The 13,208-nt window shown below is 41.8% G+C and overlaps 1 protein-coding gene across 1 annotated transcript in view; it reads left to right on the top strand.

Annotated features, from left to right (window-relative positions):
• scara5 (scavenger receptor class A, member 5 (putative)) overlaps positions 1-13,208 on the top strand; it is a 45,338-nt gene that overhangs the window by 1,877 nt on the left and 30,253 nt on the right. Inside the window, exons 2-3 of the mRNA XM_037449942.2 lie at positions 1,350-1,470; positions 4,942-5,070. Of these exons, the coding sequence (XP_037305839.2) occupies positions 1,359-1,470; positions 4,942-5,070 (241 nt within the window). The 5' untranslated portion in view covers positions 1,350-1,358. The remainder of the gene's footprint in view (positions 1-1,349; positions 1,471-4,941; positions 5,071-13,208) is intronic.

Raw genomic sequence — 13,208 nt, 5'->3', positions numbered from 1 at the left:
TTGGTTCTTGGGCACCTTCTATCTAAATGTCAACCTGACCCCTCCATCTCCTCTGTAATGAGAAAGTCCAGACTGAGCACTTTTTAAAGACCCTGTCGAGGTTTGTGGGGATTTAACACCCAGCAACCTCAGACTGCAGCAGATTCAGATTTGCCATCAGAGGTGTGTGCGTCTGACTGAGGCTTTTATTTTTTGGGGGTCCGTGGTCCCTTTCACTTTGTTCATGAGACCGCCGTATTTGGTCCGCATCACGTGTAGCGTGGGAAACTCTCCCCAAACCAGAAGAGCAAATGGGCCTATAGCTCAGAGCAAATGCTCCGGTGATCAGTCGTAACTGATTGCAGTTCATTATCACATGAAGTCTTAAATAAAATATGGAATTTAAAACCACCTGCTGGATGCATCGGCTGTCGTTGAAGATGATGCTTTCATTTGGTTCAGCTTTCAGGCTTTGAAAGGAGGACTCATTGGAATTATGACAGAAACATTTCTGATGAATCCAGCTTCCGTTGTCAGAGAGTTTCTGGAGCTTCTTCTTATGCTTTTGTTAAAGCCAGGAGGCAAACTACAGGAAAGCATTTGAAAGTTTACACTTTTTATAAATGAGGTGGTGGTGGTGGACACATTAACGTACCTGAAATTGAACATGAGGTTTTTATATTCTTGCCATATTGTTGCTGGATCTTTGGATGTAAGTGAGGTTATGACCGAGTAGGATATCAACTGGAGGATCCTCAGAAATCTCCTGACTTCAAGTTAATTCAACCCAAATCCAAAGGATATGTTTTTTGTCAACACACAGAAACTTTTACCCCGACCAACGCAATAACACAACTGTCTATGAGGAAACAAGTTAAATAGCACTGATTCAAAGTCAGCCATTATCCTCATGCTACAAACATTCCCTTTGTGTGTGTGTGTGTGTGTGTGTGTGTGTGTGTGTTTGAAAAGTACAACAGGACACCAATAGACAACAAACCCACACATTGAAACGTCTTTATCTGTAAGGACCTTCAATGATAACCATCACCCAAAACCCATAACAAGTTACCCCGGCTAAGACTAATCCCCTCACATTTAATGATAGAATGATGCAGATAACTAATGGGTATTTATTGATCTCACCCAGTGGCCTTGCATGTCTCTGCAAAACGCAAAGTAGGATGAATATATTAAACTTTACTGGTCAAAATTTCTTAACGTTTTCATATCAGCCTTGCTCTTGTCTGTGTCTTTTTTTTCTTGTCATTTGTACTTTTTGTGCAAGCCATAAAAGGTTTGCGTTGTTTAGGGGGAGGTGTTTTATTTTATTTAACATGAAACATCCCTTGTGTATTTGCTCTCTTCAGTCAGAGGCGATGGAGAACAAGGCCATGTATCTGAGCACATATGAAGAGAGAGAGAGCGGCTCCTTGTACGAAGAGGCCTACGATGGACACAACCTGTCCAAACTCAACCTTTGTGATGAAGGTAAGGGGACCAGTTGAGAACTAAAACACTGAGCTGCACTTGACTTTTACCCAAAATACAGATTTATTTTTACATAGGAGCTTATTTGTCCAGATGTATCTGCATACACATCTGCATTTGCTCAAAGTACTGTACGATCTTCTTCAATGAAACTGACCACAGTAATTTATGCTTTAATAGGAGCACAGAAAACGTGCTGGTATGTGTGTGTGTGTGTGGGGGGGGGGGGGGGCAGGGGGTGTATGCAGATCGTCATACACCATGATTGATTTTCAGAGCGACTTTCTACACAGAAATATTATACACAAACCCACCAATAAAAAATCCAGACACACAAGAAGACTTGATGCTGTCACCGCTTGGCATCCACTGTAGTTTCAATATGGTCATCTGTGAAAAATGTGCGTCTGTGTGAGAATGTATGTACAGGTGCAGCTGCAACAAATCCACAGTCGACGTTGTACTCTCAGGTTTCAACTCGAGGTTTGGTGGGAAAGTCTTAGTGAAAATGAACTGGAGAATCTGTTTATATTTTAAGGAAAGGCGCACAATGGGCGCACACATGAGGAAGACTGTTCTCATCCAACTACTTAAACCATCCAGTCTATTCACACCTCCCCCTGTTTGAGAACGTATTCCAAAGCACATGCAGCGTGTTTCATTGGTTGAAAAAGAGCAAAACAAGAGTGCCATTCACGCACTTAAACTTTTTGAGGTAAATGTTTTGTTAATTATGGGTAGAAAAACAAGGTTAAACACAGAGAAAAAACAGCTTTAAAGGTTAAATGGGGTCTAAATGATGTGCCTTTGGATATGAGGCGTTAAATGGCGACTCCACCATGGTGCACATTGCAACTGGTTTTGATAATGATGTGTTGATATTTAGAACACAAATGTATTTGTGTACTTCAATAGTTCTCTGCAAAGCATCAGATGTGTTTGATTTGAAGTGTGCTGAAAATGTTTTGAGGCTCCTAGTAAAATGAGTGTACACCTTCTAATCCCTGTGATTGGTTTGTTAAATCTCTCTGTCTAAACTGTGCAGCATGACAGACATGAGTCACAGACCACGCTCAGCAGTGACGTTGTGTCATTTCTAAACCTGTTTACCATTGCTGAAGAAACGAATACTCAGCCTGCAGTCTCTCTCTAATGTCAGTTTTAAAATCTTTTTTTGTGGCAGATCTTCAGTAATGCGAGTTTCACATCCATCTGAAGCAAGGAGTGGATGAGCATAGCTTAGCATGGAGACTACAAGTAGGGGAAACAGCTGGTGTGTCATAAGTGTCCTGTCATCCAATCCACTCTGCCTCCTTCCTCCGTAAAGGTCTCTGCCCGTCTGTCAGCGGCACGCTAACCGGCCTTCACCAGGCCCACGTGCAGCGGACCTTCACGCAGCCAAACCAGTTTCCATGTTGGTTCCATGCGAAGACATCAACAGGATTTCTTATGCATCGATTCATTGTTTTTATTTCTGCTCACCGCAGCAAATCGGTGGAAACCGCCTTTAGTGAAAGCCTCGATCAATGGATGGAAACTTAAAAAAGTTTTTGAAAATGTCTTTCAGGGACCAGATACCAGAGTGGCATCAGAAAGTCTTCGCCTCTCTTGAAACAACATCACACAAGTGCACTCAAAGTCAGAAAGCCCTTCTGTCTTACACATTCGGCTTGAGAGAAGGAAACATCAGAAGAGCCGTTAAATATTGCAATAATTTCACCTTTTAAACCCCAGACAGTTTCAATTTTGGCTGTTTTTCTGTGAAGGTGTTGGCAGGATGTGTCGTGGTTTCTTTTCTCAGTTCAGCGTGAGTTTAACTCCAGAGTCAAACCGGCTTTGACGGCAATTTCTGTTCCTATAGATTCCAGTCATGTGACACATCTGGGCCAGCTGTGTTTGTCTTATGCTGGAAAAGTATGTGTTCTTCATCATAGAGGGGAAGTGTCTGTCCGTGCGTGTGTGTGTGTGTGTGTGTGTGTGTGTGTGTGTGTGTGCGTACATGTGTGTCAGCAAGTTCACTGACAGATTGTCACGGTCCAAACGAGAGCGTGCTGTTGGGTGGACATGCAGCAAATAAGTGCTTGTATTCAAAATCCAGCTTCACCAGTCACAAGACGATTGACTCTGCTAAATCCTCCTAATATCCAAGCAAGTGTGATATTAATCCTAATGTTCATGTCTCCCCCCGGGTGTTTTTTAATATTGTCTCCACAGTCTTGAGTAGTAGCTACAATCCTTAAAAGGTATTGAGGAAGATTTTTATTTATTTGTATTCTTCCATTATCTTAACTGTTTTGACAAATCAATTGAAGATTCTACTAATATAGCAGACAGGTTGTCACCATTACGATACGATAATACCAATGTTTAACAATTCCACATTAGACATGCTTCATGGTCAAGCATATTTATATAACCATCGTAAACCTGTGGTCACTTCTTCAGGGCTCTTGTCCAGTCCACCAGCTGTAAACAGTACAAGTATGAAGAGCACCAGCTGTTCTAAAACTGTTGAGAAACACACAGTTATGTAAATGTTGTGGGTAATTACTCATGAAGACAATACCCTCATGGGCTGATGTCTGAAAACATTTTAAAAACAATATCGCATTCCCTGTCCTACGGCAATGGATGATGGATGTTACCACAGAAAAACAACCTTCATAAATGTCTTCAATCCTCTTGACCTGAAGGGAATGTTGTTCTCTGCCTCCTGCCAAGCTAACACACAGAGACCCACAGACACACACACACCAAGCAAAAAAACACTTCCATCACAGTGTTGCGTCAGTTTTATAAAGAGTAATTCTCCAACATCTGTTTGACCCTAGAGGAGTGTTAAGTGGGGACATGAGTTAGTGTAATAGCTCATCGCAGAGTGTGTGTGTCTGTGTGTGTGTTCTGTTACAAATACATGTGTATTAGTCCATTTATGATGTGTGTGCGAGTTTCGTTCGTCATACTGTACAAACCCTTCAGTTTAGACAATACAGAAATAATGGCTCTTCAACGTGTATTTGTCACAATGGAATCAAAACCCTTACTACTAGCAAACCATGAATGTGTTTCAAATCCCTATTTTTTATTGAAGTGCAGGTTCTCTTCTGTATGCCATGAGGTAAAACAAACACACAACTTGACTTTGCAGTAGATTGCTGGGTGTAAGATCTTTGTCGTTGGCTTTATTACTTTTTAAAGCATCGTTTAGCTTTGACCACCAGTCCTTTGTTCCCTTCTAAGTAAAGAAAACACGAGCCTTGTTGTCGTGAACACCCTCTGTTCTCAGCCTACAATTAACTAGCTTCAAGATAAATAGCTTTATTTAAGGCACACATATTACACATAGTATATTCACACAATATTAAGAAAAAAACGCTTTATTCAAAAGGCCAATTTACTTACTTTTAGTATGTGTCATAGCGTTAATATGCTATTAGGGCTTGATCTTAATCCTAATGTTGTCTCGGTCAGGTTCTGGTAAGCGTCGCAGGAAGCAGGATCAGTGCTGTGTTCACATGAACTCCCTCTCAGCCATCAAGTACGCCATCGTCGCCCTCTACATCCTGGTTTTTCTCACCATCTTTGGACTCTGCCTGGCAGGTAGGGTGTGACTTTATCTTCATCAGCCGTCAGTCTTTGGTGTTCCCAATCAGTTTCCTCGACTGATTATTAGATTATTTTTAAAACACAGTGGTTGATGAGTATCTTGCATTTTGTCCATATTTCTTTCAGTTCAATGCTCGAAGAGAAAATTAAGAAAAGGATGAATTACAGTCAATTATGTTTTTACTTGTGTACAAAATAATAATATCACAGACAAGACGAGGACCTGAAAAATTCAATTGAACTGTCAAAGTTATGTTTTTCTATTCTCTTGAGACCCGACTGTTATCAGCAACAAGCTGTTAAGTTTGGCTATAAATGAATATTTAGCCAGGTCCCGTAGACCAGGATTTCCTGGTGCTGTATTCAAGCTCTTTCAGCTCTGCCACATGACTTTCCTGCATCACCTCTTTGCCTCATTCAGAGAGAAAAAGAAAGGAAAAGTCAAATATATAAATCCTAAAAGGTGAAAAGAGAGGAGAGTAATCTTCTGTACACATTCAGAAGGAAACATATTGTCCATCTTTTGTTCTCAGAGTTCAATCATGCAGATGATATCGGCCATTCCTCAAGGTTCAACTGTAATTAAGGACCCACACATGCGTAGATACACACACATGACCCACAAAACCCCACTTAGCAGTCTAAGGTAACACTGTGGGGACGTGGTCTGAAACCGTAGCCCCCTTTTAAACTGTCTATTCTAGTTTAGCAATGAGAACACAACAACCCCCCCATACACACACACACACACACACACACACACACATAGAGCACATAAACAATACTTTGAAGCATAACCTAAACTTTGGTCGTGTAAAAGTCCTGCTGGTGATTTTTTTCTCTTGAGGATTTTGCTGACATAGTTGTTGAAAAGTTGGTAATTTGTTTCAATGCCAGAAGCAGCAGGGTTTAGCGACGCTTCCCTCCGCGCTTGGAAGGGTTTCTGATGAGTATTTCAAGCGCTTCTTTTGCTAACGCATAGTTTTGTTTATGTTTGACCGGTTTGATTCCCACATGTGCTGGAACGCCACATTGTTTTTGAAGCAGGGCAGACTTTTTAGAAGGCAACATGCAGGACAAAGGAGAGATGAAGCATGTTGGGGGCTGGTTCCTTTGTCCTGCATGGTTTCCTTTCCAGATTTCTGCATGGGGGGTCCAGTAGAGATCCTGCTTTCTAGGAAGGCTCTGGAGACCCCTTATCCCCAATTCATGAGTTGGCATTAATTTTGATTTTATTTTCTGTGAGCACATGCTATACGATGATGTCCTTAGTCCTTCAGCTTTCAGCATCTCTGACTACAGAATATGGAAGTAAATAAAGTACAGAAAGTAGGTAGTTGGTTCTTAAACAATAGGTTTGAGGAATAGTTCCAGTTTATTGCAGATTTAAAGTGTAGGCATTAAATATTAAACTGTCTTGGTATGGTTGACCCTTTCCTTTAATTACGGTATCCCCTCAATCAAAAATGTATTTTTCTTATGTTTAAATCCACTAAAATGTCTGTGGCAAAGACTGTCACTAAAGAGGTACTTTAGGTACATTGAAGGCACCCTGGATAAGGGTCTGTGCACGTCCCTGAAACCAGATATTCAGATTTACCCCAGGTCAGCTAGATTTAACCCAGCAAAAATTTAATAGCTTTTTAAGACCTCCAGGGCAGAGCGGACAGAGAGCAACGCTTTGCATAGACATAGTGAAAGTATTCACAACAAATATGGGAGAGTCTCCTTCCTTCCTTCTAAAACCTAAAAATCCCTCCAGATGTTGCCATGAGTCAGCCACTGTGAGGTTGTACATGGAGGGGTAATAAGTGTGTTGTGAACAACACAATTACTCAACACTACTCTCACAACAAACCGAAACCACAACAAACTGTGTTCCCTTGTCAACAAGTTCTAAATCCATGTACATCTGTTTGTAGCAATGAAGGGTTCTCACAGACCCTCTCTTAGCAATAAATGTCCAACATTGATTGTATCGGTGATTGGCACAAAAAAGGTGAAACTGTGATGGGGGAATTTGGACTGGTGTCATACGGAAACTAGCATTAGCCGTTGTTATTTCACATCGGGCGTTTGGTTAATGTAATGAATTCCAGCATCTTCAGAGCACCGATGCAGTTCTTCCTCCGTGTCCTGGTCCATTTGGAAACACCTTGGCCAATCCACTGTGCATGTGTGTGTGTGTGCGTGTCCAGCCCTACGTCTGTAACATTCTGCAGACCCATCTGTGGCCCCCTTGTAAAAGGCCGGCTCCGTCATTAGAGTAGAGGAAGACCAAAAGAGGCTGATGGAGACGGAGAGATAAGCATACGTACGTTCAAAGAGCGGCGCAATTAAGGAGGGATGAAGCTAGAAGGATGGGTGACTGACACAGAGGCGGGCCTAAGATCCGGCTGGCTTCAGACCAGCAGGGTCCTGACTGCTCTAATCCTAATTTCATTTCAAGACTCCCCCCCCCCCCCCCCCCCCCCGAGCCTCCCACTCACGGCGTGACCACAAGGCCGATGCCAGTGTTCCCAGGCACAGAGATGCAGTTAAGAGTTTGGAACGGCTTCAACGTCGTCACGGAGGTATTCGCTTATTTAAGGTCTTTAGATGAGGTCGTTTTTAGAAAAGCCATCAAACCGGGCCTTTTCAACAGGCCTTTCTTAAATGAAATGCCGGCCATCTAAAAGCCAAGTGGCTCCAGCATGAACGCAGGGGAGGCCCAATTGTCACAAACACACTGGGAGCGGCTGCCAGTTTTCCACTTTGGAACAAAGATTCAACTCTGTGTTATCCACTATTTGCTTTTTTTTGAATTCTCGCTTTTTTCTTCTTCTTCTTTTCCAGCACTTATGTTGCCTTCCTTTGGCTTTTCTCCCAACTTCATGGCTCGGCCAGCATCTCCCGTGAATTCAAACACGTCCATATTTCATTGCTAGCAGGATCATGTCTCATCTTGGGTCGAAAACATCTGCACTCCTGAAATGATCCGTATAATATAATATTTTTTTGTGTCGGCCCAACTTATAATAAATCTTTGTTTTGGACAAGTGAAGGTGGGAGAGTGATGAATATGAACAGAGAATGAAACCACAATGAAAGAGGATGAAAAAGCCAGAGGGAGGTCTGCTCCCATTCACCATGAGGTCGAGAGGTGCCTTATCAGGCCTTTATTCCTACGAGTAACTCCATGCAGATACCACAGAGACTCCACAGCTCTCATCTGGAGACTCAGGGGCAGCAGAGACCATTGGTCCAGAGGTGAAAGTTCACATTTTCGATTCCCATGATAGCCAGGAGACAGAACCCAGACTTTTATTATCTCAGAGGCGCCTGCTGGAGAGCCTCTTGGTCTTCGTCACTTGTTTTGACACAGCTCAAGAGGAGGACCATTACGTGATAGACATGTTTTGGTTTCCTGAGCATTAAAGCTGCACCAGACAACTCTGCATCTCTGGCCCGGCCCGAAAGGTTGGCACGATGTACCGCTTAAAGACGTCCCAGGAAACCCTGCGGTCTGACCCGCGTTGGTATCCGAGTGAGAAACGTTTTGCTCCTTTTTTCCCTGTTCGCATGTACAGGCTCAGCAGAGCGGACTTTCCCTCGGCCTGATAGAGCAGTTCCTCCTGCTGTCCATGCATATCCAGTTAGCCAGTTAGCCAGTGAGGGCCTGTTAGGCTCGTTAGAATCCATCAACTTGAATGGTGAGGCTGTTGACAGTGACATTTGACTCAATTTAGTTATTGTAATTTCTTGTTCTTTCAAGTTGATTGTTCCCTCTCGAGACCCTGGGGCTCTTAAGCTTCTTCAATCCCGGAGGAAAGTGCAAAAATGCTATTGAAAGGTTCAAGGCAGCGTTTTAGTCCACTTGTGTGCAGAGTGTGGGAGGAATGGTTTAACCACGTTTTTTGTTGTTGTCAGTACTCATTTAAACAGCCCATTAAAACATTACAAATGTCCTGAGCAGTGTTCTACAAAACATTGAAACGCAGGTTAGGTTCCAATCAAAAGAAAAAAAGCACCCAGAAAAAAATGTATGATGCTTAAAATGATCTTTATTCAACCCTCTCTGGCTGCACTGCTGGAAACCACACCTCCTACTGGTTGCTTTTGATTGATCCCAATCATTGTCACTCATTTTTGAGAGATGAACTTTTGTCAACTTTCCTAATTAGAACCAGATGCAGAGTTTTGTCTATAACTTCTGCTTTTTATTATATTTTTCCATTAACACACATTCCAAAAGAATCAGTGGCTGAATGCAGACCCAAATCCTTTTTTATTAGATACTGTAACCCAGTACTATTTTTTAGCATTTGGAGACATCTTCTGACTACGGTAGAACGCTTTTCTCTGCAAAACACTAGAAATATCTTTTGGTACTTTTGGCCAGAGAATGTTACAAATACCATGGATAGATCTGGAGCCAGTTCCTAGAATAACAGGTTAACACATTAAAAAAAAACACATCCAATAGCCAGTGATTTGGTTTGTTTGGGCTGACAGCTGTCTGTGTCTCTCTCTGTTGAGGAAACATGGAGCAAAGGAATCACTACAATCCATCGTCCATGAAAGGGTTCAAGGATCTTTTTTTATTTTTTTTTATGCAAAACATAAATGCAGTTGTGTCACATTTGCTGTATAATTTCAGGTTGCATGAAGAGGAGTGTAAACAACATCTATAACATCGACATGTTAAGATGTCAAATTCAACATTTGTGAAATTGTCCGCTGTGTTTGATCACAGAACATCATTGATCGGGTTGCAGTGAAGGAACCAGCTCCGTGTAATCCACAAACTAAAGTCTAGAATTGTACAGGTACGGTTTAAGGAAATCTTCCAGCCACATGTTTACAGAGTGTGTCGGGCCTTGAAGCACTGCCTACAGGCCTCTCTTCAACCTCTACTGTACCGTTGGTGCAACTGAGTCATGTTTTCCAGCAAACATGCTGTTCAGGATTGGGCACGGTTGTGTTTTCTTTCCTCACCCAGTGAACTGCTGCTCGGAAAACATGATGCTCGGGTTTGTTATTATTCGCTAAGGCCACGAAATCTACGAGCTCGAGATTGTGTTTTTCATTGAGGGGCAACAGAAATGATTGCCAAGCCCCCAGAACAAGCATTATTGTGTTAGCATCAACTTTTTTTTTTTTACAATTACATTATGCTCTGTTTCTAGTTGTTGGTCAATACTAAATCTCTAAAGCAAATGTTCCCAGGAGAGTTGTAGCAATGACGAAATGTTCCACAACGTTCCACTAAATCTGGTTGGGGAACCATGGCCGTTACCGTTGTTTGTCCTGGATTATCTGATAATGTGCGTCGGTTCGGGCCGCCTTGATTCATTTCAAATATTTCACTTTTAATTGCTTGAATCTGGATGTGTCTGACAGTATTTTCCAAGTGGAATCGCAATATGGTGGTGCAGGGATGATGTTTTTTCTCCAGATGTTAGCGTTGCACTAGTTCCCTCGACAAAAGCAACAAGATATTTCCAGCATATTTTTTGAAGACAACTGTTTTCGATCCTTTTCACGCATGGACATATTTTTGAATCAAGAGGATAACTAACATTAGACAATATATCAACTACACCACGGTTGCAGGACTTTAAGGGCGGGCTAGACGGCTTGATGATGTTTTCTAGTCTTTTCTACTTTTTAAAGACACGTTAAAGCTTCACTCGAAAGATGTTTACAGATGGGTTTTATATCTTTTAAGCTAGCGTTAAGTTCAACAAGTGGATGTTCCATAGCAGTCTCTGTTTTGTTTACATCCTCCTTCCTGGATCCATGTGAGGTAGTGTGTTTCCCCCAGGTAATATCCTGTTATTATCAAATATTCTTTTGTTTGCATGTTTGAAATTAGACAGAAGAATCTGTGAGAAGCTTCTCGTTGTGTGTTTGATTTCAGCCTATTTCAAACTCTCCCTGTAAACTCTGGCTACTGAAAAAAGAGCGTAAGAACCGAGAGAAACCCCTATTCAAAACTTGAGATTTTGTAGGACCTATTGTTTAATTACAATCTAAATTCAGGTATTTTATAACAAAAATCTCTCTTTGCATTTCTTCTTTTCCTTTGTTTTTATTTTCTTAAAACTTGTGTTTCCCACTTCCTGCACACTTACACGAAGATTAGATATCAACCTTAACATGAACTTGAGTATTGGCATGGGAGTCAAAGTTTCATTTGTGTCTTTTATTTTAGTTTCTTTTTATTACCTGCTGTCTTTTACCATTCTGAATTATATTTATGTATTTTTAAGATATTTCCTGCTGTAGGGGATTCTTACCGTCCCATTACTAACCTCCAACCATTGGGTCTGTGGGGTACTGGCAGAAGACGTCAATGTACTTGACCGCCAGAAAAACAATGCAAGCTAATTTTGCAAAGACCACAACCTTTAGATTTAGAAAACCCCCACTATTTGACAAGGTGATTTAATGTAGACCAGATGTTTCCGACTAAGGCTGTCCTTAGAAGAAAGACGAGAGCATATTTCTGACACCACTGAAGTGCCACAAATAATGGATTTAAGAGGTACTTTAAAGGTCTTAAACTACACCGCTGTGAAAATGACCAACAATTGTTCCCCTGAGGACGAGCGGTTTCTGATCTCGGTCACGGGTGAGAAATACCTTTCCTCAGACACACGTTGTCTGCAGGAGTGTGAGTCCTCCATCACAGACCAAGAGCATGTGCCAGCAGAGGCACCTACTTTTTCATGTCTGTATAATTGCAGAGACGCACAAATCCTCACACATGTGTGGGGAAGTGCAAGCATGAATGCAAAGACAACCCACCGACGCCCATTCTTCTCAGACACTGAAAAAACACACAAAAACACAAGCATTTAAAACCCAATACATTGCAAACATGGCTACATCTGCATGCGAGCATGAATTAGAAAGACACAAGTTCCCCGTGACACAAGAGCACACACACACAGTTATTCATGCACACAGACGCACAAATACACAGCCACGGACCACATTCATGAGTGGAACAAAACACGCACACACACTCACACATACTGTATGCCACTTGTGCACATAGTCCAGGGGCCCCTAAATTGACTCTCAGAACATAAAGCCTTTTCTAATGAGTTTCTGTTCTGTGGTCGTCATCCTTTCTGTAGAAAGGAGTCTGGAGAGGATCCAGCGTTCCCAGCGGGTATTCCATCATGAGAGCAACACACACACACACACACACACACACACACACACAGAAACAAACAGAGCAAAGTCACTGCTTCATTCTTCAACAATGGGGGCCCTAAAAGTCAGGGCAGAGCCTCATTCAAGAAGTCAAAGTCAAACGCAAGTCATTAACATGTCAAGACTAATTGGAGCTCTCTCTCTCTCCCTCGTTCTCTTTCTGCTGCTTGTCTCTCTGTGACTCCTCAGTGCCGTAGAGGGACCAAGGGAACCTTTGTATGTCATATGCTGTAGGTATTCTACTAAAGAAAATATATTTGATGAGATACCCTGTTTGAGTTCTGGGATTGGTGGTTAAATATTATTTTTCTTTGATTACCTGAATGTTTGGCCAGTCAGTCCGTACAAATGATGTTAATTGTAAACCCCTTACATTTGGCCTCATTCACTTTAACAAGCTCCAGGCCTGAATTTCTAGAAATAAAGAGGAACAAAGAGTGATGATGGACATTATATAATCAGAGTAAATGAACATATGCTGACATGAGCCACAGGTTGTGCTTAGTCGTCCTCATGTGTCATGTGACTCGAACGTTACCATTCCCAGCTCACTTGTTTTAAAAGGTTTAAAACATATATAAAGATCCACACGTATAGCTCAGCTTCAAGCCAAACAACTTCACGAGGAGCAATAAAGTGAAACACTGCAGTGTGTTAATGTCTCAAATAAAAGCAGCAAGTCTCAGTGATGCAGCTCTCCATAAAAAAGCTAGTTATTTTCTTTCTTCTTTTTAATCTGGTGGACTCTAGAGGAGGGTTTTAAGCTTCGGGGATTTCAAAACACGATAGCAGGCGCCTAAATGATTATTTTTGTGTTATACGTTACTAATTAAGACTGAGCTCATGTGTGTTAAATAAAGACACATGTGCTTATCTCTGTTTCTTTGTCCCTGGGTCAAATTAAGCCTCAACTGCTTTGTGTGCAA

The sequence above is a fragment of the Pungitius pungitius genome, chromosome 20 (assembly GCF_949316345.1).
Source record: "Pungitius pungitius chromosome 20, fPunPun2.1, whole genome shotgun sequence".
Taxonomy (NCBI): domain Eukaryota; kingdom Metazoa; phylum Chordata; class Actinopteri; order Perciformes; family Gasterosteidae; genus Pungitius; species Pungitius pungitius.
This window is presented reverse-complemented; position numbering and strand designations above follow the sequence as displayed.